This window comes from Lynx canadensis, chromosome B2, assembly GCF_007474595.2.
Source record: "Lynx canadensis isolate LIC74 chromosome B2, mLynCan4.pri.v2, whole genome shotgun sequence".
Classification (NCBI taxonomy): Eukaryota; Metazoa; Chordata; class Mammalia; order Carnivora; family Felidae; genus Lynx; species Lynx canadensis.
Genome location: NC_044307.1, coordinates 96714775 through 96736213, shown reverse-complemented (window position 1 = coordinate 96736213; position 21439 = coordinate 96714775). Strand labels below are relative to the sequence as shown.

Below are 21439 nucleotides of genomic sequence, written 5' to 3'. Positions count from 1 at the left end.
GCTCAGCTGGTTGAACATCCAACTTTGGCTCAGGTCATGATCTCCCAGTTCATGGGTTTGAGTTCCGTGTCAGGCTCTGTGCTGACAGCTCAGAGCCTGGAGCCTGCTTCAGAGTCTGTGTCCCCCTCTCTTTCTGCCCCTCCCCTGCTCACACTCTCTGTCTCTCTCAAAAATAAATAAACATTAGAAAATTTTAACAATTAAAAAAATTGGTCTTCTCTTGCTCACCTTTTTTTTTTTTTAAAGTTTATTTATTTTGAGAGAGAGAGAGAGAGAGAGACAGAGAGAGAGAAAATCTTAAGCAGGCTCCATGCTCAGCGTGGAGCCCGGCACAGGGCTTGATCCCCTGAACTGTGAGGTCATGACCTGACCGGAAATCAAGAATTGGATGCTTAATCGACTGAGCCACCCAGGCACTGGCTTGTTCACTTATCCTTAAGCCAAAAAACAGTATTTCCATCCAGATCCTAAGTCTTATCTCCAGACATGGCTACACATGAACGTTGGCTATTTACAGAAACCAACTGGAAACTCAAAAGATTAAATATGAATGTGCCGAATTTGAGATTTTTCTAAAGAGGGTGAGCTATGGCTCTCAAAGGGAAAAAGGTCCCTTTACAGTCGAGAGTTGTAGGAGGCACCAACCTAACCAAACAAACTCAGCATCGTTAATGGGAAGCTGGGTAGCACCGCCTCCTTTTGTGAGGTAACAGGCAGATGTGGCACCACCTTCGTGAAGGACCCTTTCCGAATCCGCATGTGACCATACCTCTAGACCCAATCCCTACTATGCAGAAAACTCAGGCAATACAGCAACAAGTCAAATGATTTGAAGAAACGCTCAGAGACGAAACCAGATTGTGGCATATTCTCTATGACAGCAGACCTAAATACTGCAGGGACTGATACTATAGGGTAAAACTGTAAAATGAGGGTATGAGAAAAACGCAAAATTCCAGAGCGAGGTTACGTGTATGGAGGAGTCAGGCAGATGGGACCAGGGCTGGGGACGGTGAGTGGACGCCATGCTAGGTCGGTGGTAGGCACACAGGAATCGGTCTTATTACCAGGCTTCATAATTCACACATATATATCTTCTTCTGTATATAGCAAATATTTCATAATAAAATTCATCAAAGAATATCTGGCCGTTAAAAACTGTCTCTTGAGTTCAGAACAGCAGCATTTTAGTGCCAGTTATGCTAAAAATTAATCCTAAATTTGAGGAAATGACTAAAGCCAGTCTTCCTTAGTTAAACAAGGAAACAAAGAGCATTGTGGAATACATGCTCTTTATGCTCCTGATAAAGTTCCAAAATTCTTTATTAGAAATATACCCCCTCAAAAGAAATGTACCCCCTGCCAAGAAGATATACCCTCACCTCTGGGAGGATGGGTACTAGCATTAGCCAGGTATTAAAACAAAGGTTTAAAAACAAATTCTACTCAACAGAATCTGAAAGAAGATTTTAGAAATTATTCAATTTTCCAGGTAAGAATTTGGCAAGCAAAACCCTTATTTTGTGTAGGTGTAGAAGAGTTTAACCCACAGTAAATAGGTTCTGGGATAAATCTCCTAACGGAATCTAAGGAAACACATCTCTTATGTCAGTTCAGGGGACCAGTGCACCAACAGAAGCAAAATGAGCTCAGGTACTTATTATCAGTTGAATTCTCCCAACCCATCAAGACTCCCCTTGGAGATCTATAAAAGTACTAATGACCTGTTCCCAAAGCCAGCCAACCAAGTTCAACGACCCCAACTTTGAACTGACATCCAAAGTAGCTTTCTATTATCCTAACGGCAATAGAAATGAACAGCCAGAAAAAAAGAGGTCTGTCCCCACACAAGCCATCATAAACTGGACGCTACAGCAGGTTTGGGACTCCCCCTCTGTGAGACAAGTTAAACTTACTGTGAAGTAAGAGACATTACTTAGATGTAGCTCATTATGCTTCAACAGAGCCCAAGCCTGAGTCATGAAACCGTCCAGACACAGAGATTAAAATATTATGGCAGACGCCTATTTCATTCTTTTCTAAGGAAAGTGGTTGCTCTCAATTTCACATTAATACTTTGAGAAAAAAGATCTACAGATCTCTTTGATGTAGGAAAAAAATTAAAGGCAGCGAAGATGAAGACCTTTTCTTTTGTTTAGCTTCCTCCTTTTCTTCCCAACCACTAAATATAAACAAGCCCAAGGCTCAGATGGCTTCTCTACTCCCTTTGAGATCTATCCAGTGCACGACTGAAGTACCTTCTCTGTGCTGAGGACTCTTGAATTTCTATTTCCAGCCTCCCTCTGGAACCCCAGTCCCCTGTATCCAGTCACCTTCCTGTCCTCTTACTTGGATGTACAGTTGGCACGACCAGCTTCACCTCTTTACAACCGAACTCCTGTTTTTTCCATCCCAATAAATGCTGGCATCCCAAAGCCTAGATATTTCTCAGCCCCTCACACCCCACATACAATCTGTCTGTAAATGCTGACAGTTCTACCATGAAAATGTATCCAGAATCTGACCACTTCTCACCAGCACTAAGCCACCAAAACCTCTTGCCTATATAATTGCAACTGCCTCCTAATTGGTTTCTTTGTTTCCACTCGTCTCTATTTCTTTTTTTTCATTTGAGAGAGAGAGAGAGAGAGAGGGAGAGAGAGAGAGAGAGGGAGGAAGAGCACTAGCGTGCATGCATGAGAGGGGTAGGGGCAGAGACAGAGGGAGAGAAAGAATCTTAAGCAGTCTCTGCACTGAGCACAAAGCCTGACAGAACTCGATCTCATGATCCTGAGATCGTGACCTGAGCCGAAATCAAGAGTTGGGATGCTTAACTGACTGAGCCACCCAGGTGCCCTCCACTCTTGCCTCTTTACAGTTTATTTTCTACATAGTGGCTAGAGTGAGCTTTCTAAAGAACAAGTTAGATCAAAATGATCACCATGTCACTTGGAGTAATCTAAAATCCCTCCCCAAAGCAGACAGGACATGAGGCCTCTCTCCCATCCCAGTCCTCCTAGCTCACTCTTCTCCAGCCACCTCGACCCCCTAAGTAGTTCCCCAAACACACCCAGCAGGGCTTCGCAATGGCTTCCTGCCTGGGACACGCCCCCAGAGCCTCCCCTCTCAGACATCCCAAGGGCTGCTAACTCCATCCCTTCCTTAAAATGTCACCAGAGACCTTTCCTGACCATCCTTCTAAAACAGCATTATTGCTGTTCCTCGGATTCGTGTTTCTTGTAGTATTTCCTATCTGACCCGTTACACAGGTATTGTTTTTTGCATATGCCATTGACGAAAACTTTTGAGCCTTCTCTGAATATCCGAATATTTATAAATTATATATGTTATCACTGAATATATTATGAATAGAAAACATACATAACAATAAAATCTTAAAAGGAGGAGATGTTAAATGAAATGCAGGGCACCTGGGTGGCTTGGCTGGTTGACCATCTGACTCTTGATTTCGGCTCAGGTCATGAGCTCACAGATCGTGGGTTTGAGCCCTGTGTCCACTAATAGTGCAGAGCCTGCTTGGGATTCTCTCTCTCTTTCTCTCTCCGCCCCTCCCCTGCTTGCTTTCTCTCTCTCAAAAATAAAGTAACATCAAAAAATGAATGCATGAGGGGCGCCTGGGTGGCGCAGTCGGTTAAGCGTCCGACTTCAGCCAGGTCACGATCTCGCAGTCCGTGAGTTCGAGCCCCGCGTCGGGCTCTGGGCTGATGGCTCGGAGCCTGGAGCCTGTTTCCGATTCTGTGTCTCCTGCTCTCTCTGCCCCTCCCCCATTCATGCTCTGTCTCTCTCTGTCCCAAAAATAAATAAAAAAACGTTGAAAAAAAAATTAAAAAAAAAATGAATGCATGAAAGAAATATAGAGAAGCTTCAGCGTGTTTTCTTGCATCTCAGTGGATGTCTTTCCCATGCCCTGGGCTGTTTGCTCCACTTCAGAGACCACGACACTCGATACTCGGGACTGCCGCCTGCACTTTCTGTCCTAATTCCCCCCATCTGAGATATTCCCCACTTCCTTCAAAACACTCTTGCAGTTTCCTGCAATTTGTGAAACCAACCTCGTAAGGGCTCTGGACAGCATTGTGTGAAAATGTTCAAGGAAGTCAAGTACCATGTGTGTTGGCCTTGGAGGGCCTCCTGAAGTATCAGGAACACATGCTTTGAATTACCTCCTTTGAATTACCATGAAGGCAAAATCTGTTACACAGCTTGGAATGAATCAGGTTCCTCTGTGATAAGGAAATCCCAACATTAAAAACGCAGTTTTTTCCTCCCCTGCACTTCCTCCAAGAAATCGTTATTGTTTAGAAGAGAGCTGAACCATAGTGACATAGGTACAAAAGCAGCAGAATTTTATGTGCCATCTGGAAAAAAAAACCCTTTTAGTCGATCATTACTTAACAGGACAACAAATCAGAGAGTAACTTAAGTCCTTCCATTAGTACACTCACAAAAAAGCTTCATTAAAATTGCATCTGAAATAAAATACTCACGTGCCCCAGTGTACTTTAATGGAACAAGTCTTCTGCATGATACCAAACCCCTGCATCTCTTCAGTGTCGTCAAAGTAGGAATTTAGGAGTCCTAACCCTTCTGGTTCAGTAAATAAGTCAATCTGACTAACTCTGTAATCCTGAAGGAAGAAAAAGAAGTACACGTATATGATAATAATTACAGCATGTACTTTACAATAAGCTCGTTATTTTTTTTAAATAATTAAAATAAACTTTAAATATACACATACATTTCATAGAGCACCTGCCATTTATCCCTTCCCTGTTTTCACCCATGACTTAATAATATGTGGTCTTTTGGGGCAGCCATGTTGCTTTGGCCATATACCTCAGAAAAGATCCCCATAAATGTTCTGGAACATATTTATTCCTCTCATCCTCACTGAAAACACTGCTTGGCTTTCCTTGGTGACAGGAGTTTTAGTTGCTCTCCTCAGAAATGACCATCCAACTCCAGAGGCTCTAGAGTCCATAGAGGGGCTGCATTTGGAGCCTTCCTCAACTGCCGTTTTGTGCCTATGAACAAACCCCTTATGGTAACTCTCCTTGACTATGATCAAAGCTCTACGATGGTGGTTTGGTCTAAGTTGTTAAAGCAAAGGTACACATTTATGACTGTGGTCACTGTTCCATGTCCTGCCCAGCAAACATACTTCAAAAGGCCTCTCCTGGCTGAGTGCCTAAGTGCTAATCAAACATTTATTGAACTCTAATCTTGCTGAGCTAGGTGAACTGAGATACAGAAGAAATGACACTTAGGTTGGCTCAGGGGAGGCTCTTTTAAACATAACCAAAAGGAACAAATTTAATGCACTAAAAAGGTGACCCTCTTAACTATGTAGTGACTTATGTTCATGTTTAAGCAACCACAGTCCGTTGGAAAAAAAAAATCGTAACGTATCAGGAGTCATAAGTGTCCCTACCCTTTAGCATGACACCATTCAGAAAAATTCACCCTAATTAAATAAATCAGAAATTTATAAATGACTAAATGCACAAAAATGTTCATACAGCGTAATTTAAAAGAGTAAAAAACTAAAAACAACCAATTCCCACAAAAAGAAGGTAAAATAAATGATGGTACATCATTTCATGGAAACCTCAAACCATATAATAAGTAACACGAAAAGCATTAAGTGCATTAAGTTGGCTCTTACCAGGCAAGATAGGAGGTGCCTCTTTACCAATATGCTTCACTGCCTTTATTTACCCTCCAGCTCTGGAGAGCACCTGAACCCTCACCCACCAGATTCTGATACCATTGCACCTCACTAAGAGAGGTCACCAAAGGGAGTGTGATCTTCAGGAAAATTATATATAGAGAGAAAAAGGATTGCCAACCACAGTTTTAAGTGAAAAAAGGAAAACAGCACTGTACCTGTATCATGATTATAACTACAGAAAATGGAATTGGCCAAGATGGAGCAGGGAATTTAGAATAATTACGAGAAAATATCTCATGATGGTGGGATTGGGGTGATAGGTTAAACATTGCTTTATTACCAGTATTATTTGAGCAATAAATAAAAAGGGCAGGTTAATTATCCCATGACTATAACATTTTATTTTTAATTTTTAAGAATATTTATTTTTGAGACAGACAGAATGTGAGCGGGGGAGGGGCAGAGAGAAAGGGAGACGCAGAATCCGAAGCAGGTTCCAGGCTCTGAGCTATCAGCACAAAGTGGGGCTCGAACTCACAAACTGTGCGATCATGACCTGAGCAGAAGTCAGACGGCTCAACCGACTGAGCCACCCAGGCGCCCCTGTCTATCACATTTTAAAATGGGGTTCCTCAATGTTTTAAGGTTTATCACATTACATACTTAAAACTATTAAAAGATAAATCACTTAGAATACCAATGATCATTGAAGTCACTCAGAAATGTTGATTTAAGAAACAAGTGATATTTTCCTCTGCCAAAAGCTGTTACTCATTCTTACTCATTCTCATTTTGTAACATTCCTTATCTCCCTACTGCACCCTAATGCCCATCTGTTACACAAATGGGGTTTTAATTTTCCACTTGGAAGATACCATTAACTACATTTTTAAAGGTAAAGAATCATCAAATTCCAACAGCCACAAAGACAGACAGATACAACTTCCTCATCAACAGATAAGGAACCAAGACATTTTACCCAGTCCCTAAAGTGACTTTAAGTACCTACTGTTCTTACACCCACATGAAATCCCAGAGTTGAACTATCAACTGAATTATTTGGGGATTATTTATTTTTCCAAAATAAAATTCCTGTAAGCCACTCAAGGTAATCAGAACTCACACAGCAACTGGGGCACCTGGGTCGCTCACTCAGTTAAGCATCTGACTTCGGCTCAGGTCATGATCTCAAGGTTTGTGAGTTCGATCCCTGCGTGGGGCTCTGTGCTGACAGCTCAGAGCCTGGAGCCTGCTTCGGATTCTGTGTCTCCCTCTCTCTCTGCTCCTCCCCCACTCACGCTTTCTCTCTCTCAAAAATAAATAAGCATTAAAAAATAACAATAAAAAAAATAACTCACACAGCAACCAAAACACTAAGTAAAAGAAAAACTTACTCATATAGAATTCATCAAAATCAGGTTATTAAGTAAAATACATTTGGAGATGGGGATGGGGGACAGGAGTAAGAAATCAATCTTCCAAATTCATCATGAAAAAAAAAAGACTAATCAACTAGAATGTTTCTTCTAATTCATTTCAAGTGTACAAATGTATGGAAAATATATCCATGGAGCACCAATCAACTGTTTTTCCCATTCACTTATGTCATAAAGTGAATTTTTCTCTCAAAGTAAGTATCATCCTTGGCATTCAATAAATATTTGCTGAATCAGGGGCGCCTGGGTTGCTGAGTAGGTTAAACATCTGTTAACCGGTTCAGGTCGGTTTAGCTCAGATCATGACCGCATGGTTCGTGAGTTTGAGCCCCACGTCGGTCTCTGTCCTGACAGCTCAGAGTCTGGAGCCTGCTTTGGATTCTGTGTCTCCCTCTCTCTCTGCTCCTCCCCCACTCACGTCTATCTCTCAAAAATGAATAAACAAAATAAATAAATAAATAAATAAATAGATAAATATTGGCTGAATCAGTGGATTCTGGTTTTCCCATAACCTACCTGGACTACATGTCTGAGTGAACCAATCACCACAGGCTTAGCAGACTCTGCCTCCTCGTTTCCTTCCAAAGTATCTTCTATACACCAGAGACCAGAGAGTTCCAATTCTCCTTCTTCTAAGGGAATGGAGTGCCCTTCAAAATTTGGTTTCTCATACAAAATCCAACTAAGAGTAAAACACAGCAAAACTATTAGCTACACTTGATGAGGTTTTGATAACTCAAATATTCTAGCTAATAGCCTCTCCACCCATCCACCCTGCTCTTGTCTCCCTCTCCTCCCCTTCTCTTCTCTCTCTCACAATATACACTGCAGCCAATTATTATATATATTTTGTGGAAATTCTCCGGCAGTTAAGATGTATAAACTCTCCCTAAAACTAAACTTATTGGGCATAATTAAGCCTCTGATAATCGAAAAACCATATCAGGATCTAAAAGAACTTTTGATTGTCGATACGAACATTGTAGAGCCACTAATGTGCTACAGAATTGTCAGTTAGTGAACAGTTGTAAATGGTACTACATCAGATAAATGGACTTTTCTTATAATGCTTTTTTCTCCTTATACATGTAGAAGATATTGCTCTTAGAGGGATTTTTACTTATATTTTAGAACCATATCAATGGGTATATTGATATAAAGTAATATATGTTAATGGAAAGCATTTTAAAATTCTCCTTCCAAACAACAAACATCCAAACACTAAGGAAAATCTCATTTAATATAGGACAGTGCTGCTCTTAGATGCTTACACTTTTAAAAGAGAAGCCAACAAAAGTTGGGGAAAAAAAAGCACTAGCATATTAAAAATAAAATTGATAGAAAATTTGTCTTTAGCCGTATTTTTAGTCGTCAAATTTAAGAACAGCTAATTGTAGTTTTGTAATGAATGCATTGAATATATAGAAAAATATTAAAATATTTAAAACCTAACAGGAAAGATGTTGCATATTTAATCAAAGAGAAAACAAACAAAAACCCTAACTAGTTTTTTAGACCACAATTGTCTAAAGCCCAACCACATTTCAAAAAAGTTTATAGATAGGTACCAAAGATAAGTATTTATGCCAGATAAGTGATTTATTAAAAATGTCTTTTCTTAATTCAACTTCCTGTGTATTTCCTAGAAGCCATCAAGCTGGTAAATAATTTTTTTACCAGTTCCTTTAATCAAAACCACCTGTTGCTGAAAAGTTGAAAAATAAATTTTAGGTTAGTCATCCAAAATGTCTTTTCTTATAGGATATTTAATATTCTACCCACATGACTATTGAAGTTCTTACCAATGTCTCTGAAAATTCATAAACCAGAAGTGTTAGTGTGGACTCTGATGTGCATTAGTCCCAGCAGTGTGAAATGAGGATATACGGGAAAAGAAAGCTGTACATAAATAAGGCATCACCTCTATAAATCAGAAACGTGGTTAAAAACTATAATATCTTAGGGGCACCTGGGTGGCTCAGTCAGTTAAGCGTCCAATTTCAGCTTAGGTCATGATCTCACAGTTGGTGAGTTCAAGCCCCCCATTGGGCTCTGTGCTGACAGCTCAGAGCCTGGAGCCTGCTTCGGATTCTGTGTCTCCCTTTCTCTCTGCCCCTCCCTGGCTTGTGCTCTGTCTCTCTCTGTCTCTCAAAAATAAATAAATGTAAAAATAAAAAATATTTAAAAACCGTAATTTCTTACATATGAATTTCTTTTACTACTAAGACTAGTATTTTCTGCCCTTTACATTGCTAAAGGCATAATTTTAAATGAGTACTGAAGACCAAAAAGGTAATTAAAAATGTAAAACACAAACCCTCTAAGTCAGGAACCCAAAGTGCCCTTCTTACCATCCTCTGACGACCTTGACGATTACCACCGGAGAGAGGCTCCAAGAGCTACAATCCTCAATGTCACCGAAAACTTCAATGCACTCCTCAGAGACATCTGGGTCCCTGTAGATCACTACCTATAAGAAAAGGAGAGTGGCAGCATAGGATTGGACTTTATCAGACTAAAATAAAATCTAGGCTAGAAACGGAACATCGTCTTACCTTTCCAGGCCGGGGATTGATTTTATTAGGAACACTTCCTCTAAGTGTCTGTAATCAGATGAACAAAAACACAAGAAATTAAACTCTGTGTAAAAGTCTTCAGAGTTTCTCCACCCATGATCCTTTAAGATCATATTTTTGCCTCACAATTTATCAGTTTTGAAACAGTCCACCTTGATCTGTGCCAAAGCTGTACTGAAGTGCTCTTTGAGTCAACACTATTAAGAGATCTTTTTCTCCTCTAACTGAATGTGCCATTTAAATTTCTCATTTAAACAGGTAGAATATTTCTACCAATTTAGAAAATTCAGGGCCCAAGAGCCAGACCTTATATCAGTCCACAGAATAAGAATTCAGCTAAGAAATTATAATTCAGATGATCTCTGTACAATCTCAAGAGAAATTATAAAGTATTAATTATGTATCTAGAAGAAGCTGCATCAGTTTTAAGTGTTTATATACTTACTTATCCGAATCTATAAATACTGTCTTTTCACAGTAACATCTTATCACATAACAAGTATTAGTCTACATAAAAGGGGGTTTATGGTATATACCACAAAGTATATCACACACAGTATACTGAATCCTCCCTTTTTGATGGACAAAATACATTTTTTATGACTCTAAAATTAATCATTTTCAAGACGAGCTGACAAGACCAGTAAAACCAGAAATGCATAATAAAAACAGTAATTACACATGAAAAAATATTATAAAACATGAACTACTTTCAATGCTGACCAGGATGCTTATTTTAAGGACTGCCTTTGATCTGATCACTCTTGCACCATGGCACAGGAAAGCATGCCAAAGACCACAAGAAGGCCTCAGGAGAGCATTATTAGAAATCCAAACGGCATATACTTATTTATATATACACATTAGAAGTAGATAAGCTGAAGACAAAGCCTGAAATTTAAAACAAAATTCAGGTAAGACAATAAAGACAGAATAGTTATAGAATAAACAAAGCCCAAGACCTACGGAAAAACAAAAAATAAAATTTTTTAATCATAAAAAGACCTAGAGAAAGTATAAAGCACTTTGTCTGCTTCTCCTTTTTACTTGATTTGGCGTGATTTTTCAAGAGATTCCAGAGGGAAACTGTGTATTCTGTTGTCAGACTCACCAGACTGCTGTCAAATAAGAGAAGTGATCAAAGAATGATTAAAAAGAGAAAATAAGGCTGGAATGAATGGGAAGTAGACCAGTGGAAATTTTGCGCTTGAGAGAAACACTCAAAAATCTTATGATTTCTGAGCGCTATGTGCTGATTCAATTTTGTTTGTTTACAGCAGTGGTTCTCAAAGCGTGGTCCCGGGGCCCTTGAAGGATCCCCAAAAACCTTTCAGGAAGTCACTGAGGTCAAAAGTGTTCTCATATTATGAGAACACTTCTTATTAAGAAGGGGGGATTTTCCTTTTCAGTCTCTTTCTCTCACAAGAGCATGGTAGAATTTTCCAGATGGTCCAGGACATGTGATGGCATAACTTCTCTGATGCCTTAATAGAAGGTGCTTGTGTGTTCTCATGACTTAAACTTTTCTTAGTATTAATTTCTTTTCTTTCTTTTTTTTTTTTTTAATATTATCGTCAATTTGGCTAAAATACAGTATAAACAGTGTGCTCCTGGTTTGGGGGTAGATTCCTGTGATTCATCGTCCACACACAACATCCAGTGTTCATCCCAACAAGTGCCCTCTTCAATGCTCATCACCCATTTTCCCCTCTCCCCTGTGCGCCACCCCCCCATCAACCCTCAGGTTGTTCTCTGTATTTAAGAGTCTGTATTTAAGGTTTGCCTCCCTCTCTGTTTGAAACTATTTCTTCCCCTTCCCTTCCCCCATGGTCTTCTGTTAAGTTTCTCAACTTCTATATATGAGTGGAAACATATCTGTCTCTCTCCGACTTATTTCACTCAGCATAATACCCTCCCAGTTCCACCACGTTGCTGCAAATGGCAGGATTTAATTTCTAATGTAATAAATTCCAATAAGCAGAACCCATATGAACAAAAGCTCTTCGGTGTCCTCAACAATTTTTAAATAGGAAAGTGTCCTGAGACCAAAAAGTTTGCAAATTTTTGAAAAGAGGGATCTGAACTTCCACGGGATACCCAACCGTACATTTTGAAAGAGCTTCCAAAATTATATTCTATGACAGGCTCGAGCCGAAGGCCACGCAGCAAACAGAAACGTGCCGTACTCCCTGTAAAATGAGGAAGGGGGCACAGGATCGGAATTGACTGGCTGTGTGAGGCGACCGGAACAGAGGTCCGCTCCAGTTTGGGGGCTAGCACAGCTGTCCTCTGGAACTTACATTCTGCCTTCCTCATCCATGGTCTTCCCTCCACTTGAGCATTAAGTGAGGTAACAGAAAGACACATTCGCACCAAAAACTCAGTAAAGAAAACAACTTCTGGAAATCAGGTAAAGGAAGATGGAGAAATCATAATTGTTCCTCAAAATCCTGTTCTGCTGCCCTCTCTATCACATTGAGGGAAAGATTCAGTGCAGACCAAAAGCCTTTATGCTTCCACACCTCTGTAGGAAAAAATGTTTCCCTGATGAAACTTCCAAATAAAGAGAAATTAGTTCCTGGATTATATGGGATAATCATCTATTGCTACTTATGGGAAGAAAGAGTGAATCTTACATCACAAGAGAAGGGATTAGGAAGATTTCTTGGTGGGGGCTTTTTTCAATAAATGAAACAGCTTTACAAATATTCAAAATTCTAAGTACGACACGGAGCATTTTTGCGCAGAACCAGGTAAGAGAGAACATCTGGTCTGTCTCTGAACTCTCAAGGTACCTTACCTACACCTTTCAGAATACAACATATAAATTCATTAGCTTTAAAATATTTGTAGCTCATTTTTCCTGCTACACTACTAAGACCTTGAAGACAGAATCTAAGTACCCTTCTTCCTCCCTAGCAGTCTCTTCTACACATAGTAGGTTTTCAATGTGATAAATGAACAGCAAACTCTCATTCACACGCACACCCATTTGAAAGAACACGAATGGCTTGTCATCTCTCTCTCCTCTCATTTCATAAACACCCCCAATAAATGGTAATATGTTGCTACTTACGGTTGGATCTGATAATGACATTGCAGAAAAAGACACGCTTGGGTCAAACCGGCCAGATTTGAAAAGACCCATCAAGTCTGTGTCGCTATTTCCATAGTTTGGCAAGTTTGACTTAAGAACACTTTCGACGTGATTAGCTTTTTCCAGATCATCGCTGTTCTTCAGTTTAGAAAATTCAGAAAATTTCATTTCTGGCAAGTGTGGATTGCTTCGTGCGCCCAGATCTTCGTTGGGTTCCTCTTTTGGCAGGTATTTCTCCATGTAGCCTGGACTTTTCAAACCCAAAGGAGACGGATTTGTGGTGTTGAAGTTGAAGACCTTTACGCTGTTGGCTGGAAGGTTTGGCTGTTCTTTGTCTGAACCGCAGGGCGGGGCACCCTCGGCCCCGGGCTGCAACGGCAAAGACCGAGAAAGAGAACTGTTCTGAGAAGCACCGAAAGATGTGGTCATAGTACTGACTGATGTCACAGAGGGAGAAAAGATTTTGTCGTGTGGTAAAGAAGATAACATGCTTGAGAAGAGTGCACTTTTTTCTAGCCTAGATCTCTTAACGCCCCCATTTGTAATCTCTTTGTTCTCTTTGTCATTTGTTTCTGGAGCCAGCAGAGGTTCGTCTTTCCCATTAGTGTGAGCGTACAAGGACTTGAAGAGAATACTCTGCTCGGTGGATGTACGTTTGGGCCTCAGTTTGGATTTTGTGTCAAGGTTCTGCATCAGCTGTAAGGCCGGTGACATTTCTGGCTGGTTTTCCCTTTTCTTCCCCAAACCAAAGGTAAACACGTTGGGATCTAACACCTTTTCCAAATTGTCCTCGTGAATAGGAGGCATGACAAAGTGAGGGGCAGAAGAGTTTGGCACCCTGGACTTCTTTTTCTTCTGAGGCACACAGACCGTGCTGTCCATCTTTTTGATAATTTCAGTGAATTTTTCCATATCGGAAGAAGAATCAAATACACTATCATCGCTACCAGCAGAAATGTTCAAAAGACTGGCAGGGCTGTCCTGGCCATTCACAACATTCCGATGTGGACTTTGAGGAGCTTCTGAAGGATTTCGGTCACCGGAGGAGCTGACGGGGCTGGATTCAGTCTTCGGGGCTCTTCTGTCGCCCTGACTTTGAGCCTGGATAGGCAGAGTTTTCTCTGGTTCTGGCGGCATAACTTGTGGGCCAGATTTCGCTGCGTGTTCCTCTTTGCAGTGAGTGTGTTTGGGTGATGTGCTCTCGTTGCCCAGAACTTCCTCTTTCTGGGGAGCACAGCTTGCAACAGAAACCACTTCAAGTTCATCGTTGTGACAACTTGGCAACTGTGCTTCTCTAACTGCAGAGATCTCTGAGAGGACCTGGGGGCCTACATCCTGGGTGTTCTCCACGGGGAGCATGAAGGATCGGACCTGGACAAGGACCTTGGACGGACCCTCGGTGCCCACGGCTCCCGGGCTGTGCTCTGTGGACAAAGGAGGGCTTGCTTCTCCTCCTTCTCCTGCAAGTTTGGAGGGGGGCACGTTCTCATCATTCTTTTGTGACACGGGCAGAACACATCCATTATGGTTTTCTGACACTTTTAGATCAGTGCATGGAAAATTGCTCGTGGGAGCTTCAACACATGTGTCTTTGGGTGCAGGCTGTGAAAGAGAAGGCCCGTTAGATGACTCAGCTGGGGGCTGTGAGTCAGAAAACGTATCCTGGGGCTTTGGTCCGGCTGTTGGAGGGGACTCTTTGGTATCAAGAAGGGCGGGAATGTCTTCTGCTGGATCAGTCATATTTTTGAGTACAAGTCTTTTGCTGTCTGCAGGCTTTGAGTCATCCTCTCCTAAGAGCTTGTGGTCCTTAACAGGAATCAGAGCAGTAACCACTGCTTCGGAAGGGCAGCCAGCATCTGTTTGCACATCTGCTCTATCACCTTGGGTAAGCGGACAACCAAGAGCTTGACCCTCGGCGGGCTCACCTTCCGATCCTCCTGCACGGGGGCTCCCGGCTGCTGGTGCAATCTCCTCTTCAGTAACTTTGGATTCTGCAGAGGTTTCCTTCACCCGCATACCATTCTGGTGACTACTTGGCATTACTTTCTTTTCGGATTGCTCCATTTCCTTGGCTTTTTTGGCTAAGTTCAGCTTCGCCCTCCCGACAAATGTTTTATTAGAGGCAGGAGTGTTCCTTGTGCCTCGAATGTCAGCATGTCTTGGACTACTGTTTGCCCGTTTGTTTTCAAACAAGGAGATTTTGTTGGCAGTGTTTCCTTTATGAACTGGCTGGCTAAATGGATTATGCTCATTTCCCAAGCTGTCAGGATTCTTAGGGGTTTTAAGATTTAGTTCCACATGTTTGGGCTTGGCAGGGCTGCAAAAATAAAGCAGGAAGATAAAGTTATTGGCCTAGTTTTAAAAAGTGAACATACCAATTTATTCCAAAACCAACATCTTTCTGGTATAGAACATTCGTTTCTTCATGAGACTATTTTTTTTAATGCTTATTTAATTTTGAGACACAGAGAAATAGAGCACGAGTGGGGGAGGGGCAGAGAGACAGAGACACAGAATCTGAAGCAGGCTCCAGGTTCTGAGCTGTCAGCACAGAGGCCGATGCGGGCCTCGAACTCACAAACCGTGAGATCATGACCTGAGCTGAAGTGGGACGCTTAACCGACTGAGCCACCCAGGTGCCCCTCATGAGACTTTTTTTTTTAATTATTATTATTATTTTTTTAACCTCATGAGACTATTTTTAAACAATCCTAAAGACTCTATCAACTATTTTTATTCTTTTTTAAAGTTTATTTTTGAGAGAGACAGAGACAGTGTGAGTTGGGGAGGGGCAGAATGAGAGGGAGAGTGAGAATCCCAAGCAGGCTCTGCACTGTCAGCACAGAGCCCAACGTAGAGCTTGAACTCAAGAACCATGAGATCATGACCTGAACCGAAACCAAGAGTCAGAGGCTTAACTGTCTGAGCCACCCAGGTGCCTCACACTATCAACTATTTTTAACGGATGTTTTGCTTCTATATGATTTAACTAAGCAAGTCTGGAGGTAGGAGGTTAGCAAGTTTATCAAGTACCTAGTATGTGAGCACAGTGCTCAACACTAGAGTCTGAAGACATCTTAGGGCCTGAAGAACATTAGCATGAATTTAAATATTTAATGTACTCCCTTATTTTAAATATGTAAATGATTTTTACATATCATTGTAAACATCAGTTGAATATTTTCATTTCATCATAACTTTTTAAACATTATTTCACAAAGCTAGATTATAAAAATATTTATCTATTATTTACCTCTTTGGATATTTTATTCCCTCCATCTTCCTTCATGTAACTTTATTCTGATTATGTAAGTGTGTTCACTACAGAACGTTTGGAAAATATAAAAATGAAAAATCACTCACAATCCTACCACTCAATCTCCCTGTTAACATTTTAGTATAATTCAGAATCTGTATGTATAGTAAAATATTTTTTAACAGAATTGGGATGATTCTGTCCACAGAGCTTCAGATCTCATCTTTCAGAAAAAGATTAATCTTATATTTCACATTTTTAACACTTTTTAAGTTACTAAAAAATTTGAAAAGTTTTTTATAAGTCTACATAAAAGTTTCATCATATAGATGTACCATAATTTACTTTCATTACTCAATTGTTGGTTTTGTCATCATTTTTTGGGCAAAGGGAGTTTCCCCTTGCTCTATAAACTATTACTTTTCTTGGTTGTAATTACCCTCTCGTGGAAATCAAAAATCTTTGAATGTACATACTGTCTTCTTTCTGAGAAACAACATGTTCTCTGTATGACATTAGCCAGCTCTGGTCCTAGCTCTTAACACTAATTATCTGTGTGAGCTTGGTCAAGTTAACTCACTGGACTGGCTACCTTCTCTATCTGCAAAGCACAAACGAACTAGATAGTTTAGAACAGAGTTCCTCACTGCACCCCACACACCCCAAGTTATGGCTGAAGGAATTCTTGGAGTTCTCTTCAATGGCTACAGTAGGGACCATAGAGACTGATGAAAGGGGCTGCTGGCCAGCCTCACTCCTTTCAACCAGAATCATTTCTACTTATCTGCTTCATACAGCACTTTTATATAAGCTTTCCTAGAAAAATGGACTCCAAAGCTAAAAACAAAAAAATGTCTAAACCACAGGTCTCGTGGTTTATAAAACGAAGAGATACTAACCACTAACAATCACTGACACAACTTGAGAAACACTGTGCTTGCCTAATGTACAATTTTATACATTCTCTTTTAAGACGAGGAAATTAAAGCCTAGAGAAGGTAGGTATTTTGCCAGAAGTCACACAGCTAGTGAGTGACAGGGTCATAATTTGAAACCAGGTGTTCTGGTTTCAGATGCCATGCTCCTGACCACTCAACTCTTCTGCTTCTCCAGACCTCAGGGACCAAATCTGGTCCTTCCCAGCTTTACATATTCAAGAAGTTAATGAATTATCACGAGATCTATAAAATTAAGCCATCATATTTTGGAGGCCACCTTGATAATGGGAATACAAAGTAGAGAAGCACTGAAATCTCATGGTGCCTCCACATGGATTCACTGGCCTTCAGGAAGGAGGAGCCTTTTGAAGGAACAGGCAGTAGGACTTTGGGAGAGATTCCTTATCCTTTGGGACAAAATGAGAAGACTGAGGGGCGCCTGTGTGGCTCAATCAGTTAAGCATCTGACTTTTAATTTTGGCTCAGGTCATGACCTCATGTCAGGCTCTGAGCCTCTGACAATGCGGAGCCTGCTTGGGATTCTCTGTCTCCCTCTCTCTCTGCCCTCCCCCGTCCCCTCTCAAAAATAAATAAATAAACATTACAAAAAAAAAAAAAAAAAAGAGAGAGAGAGAGAAGACTTGAGAAGTTCTTCCCAAATACAGCATTAAGAATTTAGGCTTTATTTTTAGGAATTTTATTTAAATACTAAATTTGATATATTCTTTTAGGCATTGCTTTCCCCTATATCTATCTCCATAAGATAGCCAGGCTCCCTCATGGTGGGCCCAGATCTTAAATTGAAAAGGAAAATTAACTCACAAGCACTGCCTCGAAGATTAAATTCTAAAGCCAGTGGATTAGAAAAGCAGAGTTTACAGATGCCACCAGTTAGTGAGGGATGTTCACATACCAGGAAAAACACATTTTAAAAATTCTCACAAATCAGCTCAAGGAACAGTCAAACATCAAAGTAGATCTTGTGATGTAAATGGAAAATGCTGCAGGTTAGACAACTAACTACCTTAAGGACAGGAAACACATCTACATATTAAAGATTTACACCAAGATCAAAATATATTTTACAACCAAACTTTCTGTGCTATTAAGTTCTGCTACCACGAGTCACTACAATTAACCTAGCTCAAACTGATTAAAAGGAAGGCTTCTGTAATTCATGTTGTAATGCCTTTATTATAACGTGAGAGGGGAAAATCTGGTGTCTAAAAGCTGTGGCTAGCAGAGGAAAATTCTCCATATTCTAAACATACCACTGTTAAGAATCACAACATTTAACACTTGGTAGAGACTTGAAGATGCAAATTTTCTAAAAGCATCAAGAAACATACTGCTGCATAGTCATCTTTCAGGGAATATAAAATAATTTTAACACTTCAGATGCAAATTGTTTTTAAAAATAATCTGAGTAACATCTTTTCTTGAAATACAATCAGAGGAAAAAAACTGGAAAAAAAATCCATCAAAGAGAAAAAAAACTAGAAGGAATTAATTTCCCATTTCAATAGTTTGTCGATTCACCAAGTGCAACGTCCTGTGGAAAACACAAATAAGCCAAATGCCTGACAAAGGGAAAGTTTTAGGTAGAAAACAATCTGCATGGAGAAAAAGACATGTGGTTTAGTTCTTGTACAGTAAACGTCACTTTTATAAGAGTTTCATTATAAGATCTGTGAGTTTCATTATAAGATCGCTTCCCAGGTTTGTTTACTCCTGAGCAGTGTAACATTTCTGGTTTTTCCACTGGTGTTTTCTGATTGGAAGACCAGTAAGGGTAAGAAACAGCTACACACACAGCAACTCTTCTCAGGCTCACCCTTAGGAGGTCTGAATGTCCGTCACACTAGCCTTCTACAAATAATTGGCATCATTCACTCTGGTTATTTCTCTGACACAGCCATTACAGAATAAATAGCTGACTTTATCAAAGGTCTCCAGGGTGGCAGCTGGTGAGGTAGCTCAAATTACTCATTAAGCAGGTTGTCCCTCAAGTGTTTACCAAACAGACCTCCTACTCTAAAGCTTATGTATCCAACAGTTCAAATAGAATGAAACCCATTCGGTTTAAGCATCAAAATGCTGTGAAAACACAAGCTCTTTTAGTAAATGTGTAAATGCAGGAAAAACTTGAGGAGTTTAGATGTTTATTTTTCACAGGTGCGAACTGGGAGGTGAGGAAGTGAGAGTATGGCAAGGGGAGAATCTTGATTTCTAAAAAGAGCCCTCCCTACCCCATCCACGTATACAAACCACATTTAGCATCAAGGCGCAACAAGCCCATCTCCAGAAAGCCAAGTGTGATTTCTTCGGGCTTTATACCTCCCCAGCCTTCACAGCCAGCACCCCACTTCGCAGTTCCAACAGCTATCACCTCATAGAGATATTTATCTGTGTCTTGCCCTGCCAGAGTGGGCCATAAACTTCTCAAGGGCAATATACTGAATCATAGTATCAGTTTTTCCCCATAGTTCCTGGCACCATACCATGCACAAAAGGTACTCAATAAATATTTGGGGGGGGGGGGCGGAAATCAATGAACTTAACAGCAGGTAGCCAAACTGTTGTTGAGCTTGATCCTTCCGATGTGTCATTTTAACAGTCTCCCAGTAAGAACCTGGTCCTTTCTCCATTTCAATAACTAAGAATTACTTTTCAACCTGGGGGCAAAAACACCTCTCTCAACTCCTGAATATTCTAAGAAGAGGAATTAGAAAAAAAATTTTTTTTTCTTTCAAGCTGCACTAAATTCCAGAAAAAGTTATGTGAGTTATCTTAAACTCACCCACGTCAAAGCTACTGGGTCATAGTGAACAGAAGAGTGTTTGCTCCATGTTTTCAAATTTACTGCATAGGCGTCAAGAGTGCCCTATCCAAGAATGCTGGTGTACATTTTGAATAAAGATTTAGCTCCTGTCAGGCCAAGCAGTCTTCTTTCAGTTAATTATGTAAACATCCAGCCTCAAGAGATTTTTACATTCATTCAGCTTAAATCTACCAAAACAGTTAATGAACAACCCAGGAGGCTCCCAAAGTGCCATCTTAAACTGCGTTAACTAGCCCTTCACTTCTTTCCAGCACAGAGGGGAAAGTTCAGTGCAGAGAGAGAGCTCTTCCACAAACGCAAAGACCCCGAGCCTCCCGGAAACGCCCCTCGGCACGTGAGCTGAGACCCACAGCTCCACCAGGCCCCAACCCGCCGCTACTTACAGGGTCACTTTAGTGGTCACTGTCGACCTGCCCACACCGAAATGGTTCCTGGGCTTCAAGCTCTCGGCGTCAGAACCACCGGCCGACCTGCCCAGCTCTTTGCTTCGACTTGCTTCTCCCCGGCCGTCGAAGTGGTTGGGGAGCAGGCCCCTCTTGTGCTCGGGTTTGATCTCCGGCAGCAGCGAGCTGCTCTTGACCGTGAGCTCGCGGGGGATGACACGGGCCGCCTCCTCCCCGTTGTCCCCCGAGGCACCCTTGGCGGCCGGGTCGGGCGCCGGCGCCCTCTTAGGGGGGGACTCCTTGGCGGGAGCCCGAGGGCCGCCTGCAGGCGAGGTGGGCGCGGCCTCGGAGACCCGGCTCTTGCCCCTCCTCTTGGTGGGAGACGAGGCCTGCGGCGGCTGCTTGCCGCGCTCCGACTCCCCGCGGAGCTGCCCTCTGGAACCGGGGCTGGGCTTGGACTCCGCGCTCGCAGCAGAGGCAACGCCCCCGTCGGGGGCCGCCCGCGGAGATTTCACTTTCTTTTCCGCGGAGCCGTTCTCGGTGGCCGCGTTTGGCGCCACCTCGTAGTCGAACACCGCGTCGTCCCTGCCCGCGCTGTCGGGCGGCGCTGTGTCGGGCCCGGGGGAGTCGGTGGATTTCTGCGACCTTCTCCGCCTGCCCGACCTGCGGCCGCCGGACCTCTTCTCCATGTCGTCGGAATCGCCGAAATCTTCTGCCCCCGGAGTAATCGCAACCGGCTCGTCCACCTGTGCCACTTCAGTCTTGCTCAAGTAGATGTCCAAAGTTAACACTGTGGCGGGATGGGTGCGCTCGCCAGGCCGGCAATGTTGTCCTTGGGTCCCGGCTTTGCCGTCTGCCTGCGCTGAGCCAGCGCGGTTCCCCTCGCCCTCCGCCGGTGGGTCACCTGGAGGAGCCGCCGCGTCCTCGGTGGAGCGGCTGCGCGTGTCTTGGGGCCCCACAGGGACTGCCCCGGCACACACACGGGGGGCTGTGTCGGTGGCCTCCCGTAGTCCAGCCCCGGAACTCTCCCTGGTGGGCGACCCCGGCACACTCCTCGCACCCTGGGCTGTCTCCTGCTGGAAGCCAGTGCCCGGTGAAGCGTCCTCCCCCGGGCTGCGGGCCAGCGTCTCTGCGTTCTCTTGCCTGGAGGAATTCTCTGGTGAGGAATGCAGCTGCTTGGCAGCGGTGGTGGCACCTGGGAAAGACTCTCCCTCTGCCT

The 21439-nt window shown here is 42.2% G+C and overlaps 1 protein-coding gene across 1 annotated transcript in view; it reads right to left on the bottom strand.

The window, feature by feature from the left end:
* Nucleotides 1-20930, bottom strand: part of CRYBG1 (crystallin beta-gamma domain containing 1) — a 52192-nt gene extending 31262 nt beyond the window's left edge. The window contains exons 1-6 of the mRNA XM_032593229.1: nucleotides 20221-20930; nucleotides 12781-15118; nucleotides 9684-9731; nucleotides 9480-9598; nucleotides 7645-7810; nucleotides 4509-4648 (exon numbers count right to left, since the gene is read on the bottom strand). Of these exons, the coding sequence (XP_032449120.1) occupies nucleotides 4509-4648; nucleotides 7645-7810; nucleotides 9480-9598; nucleotides 9684-9731; nucleotides 12781-15118; nucleotides 20221-20909 (3500 nt within the window). The 5' untranslated portion in view covers nucleotides 20910-20930. The remainder of the gene's footprint in view (nucleotides 1-4508; nucleotides 4649-7644; nucleotides 7811-9479; nucleotides 9599-9683; nucleotides 9732-12780; nucleotides 15119-20220) is intronic.
* Nucleotides 20931-21439: the final 509 nt, after the last annotated feature.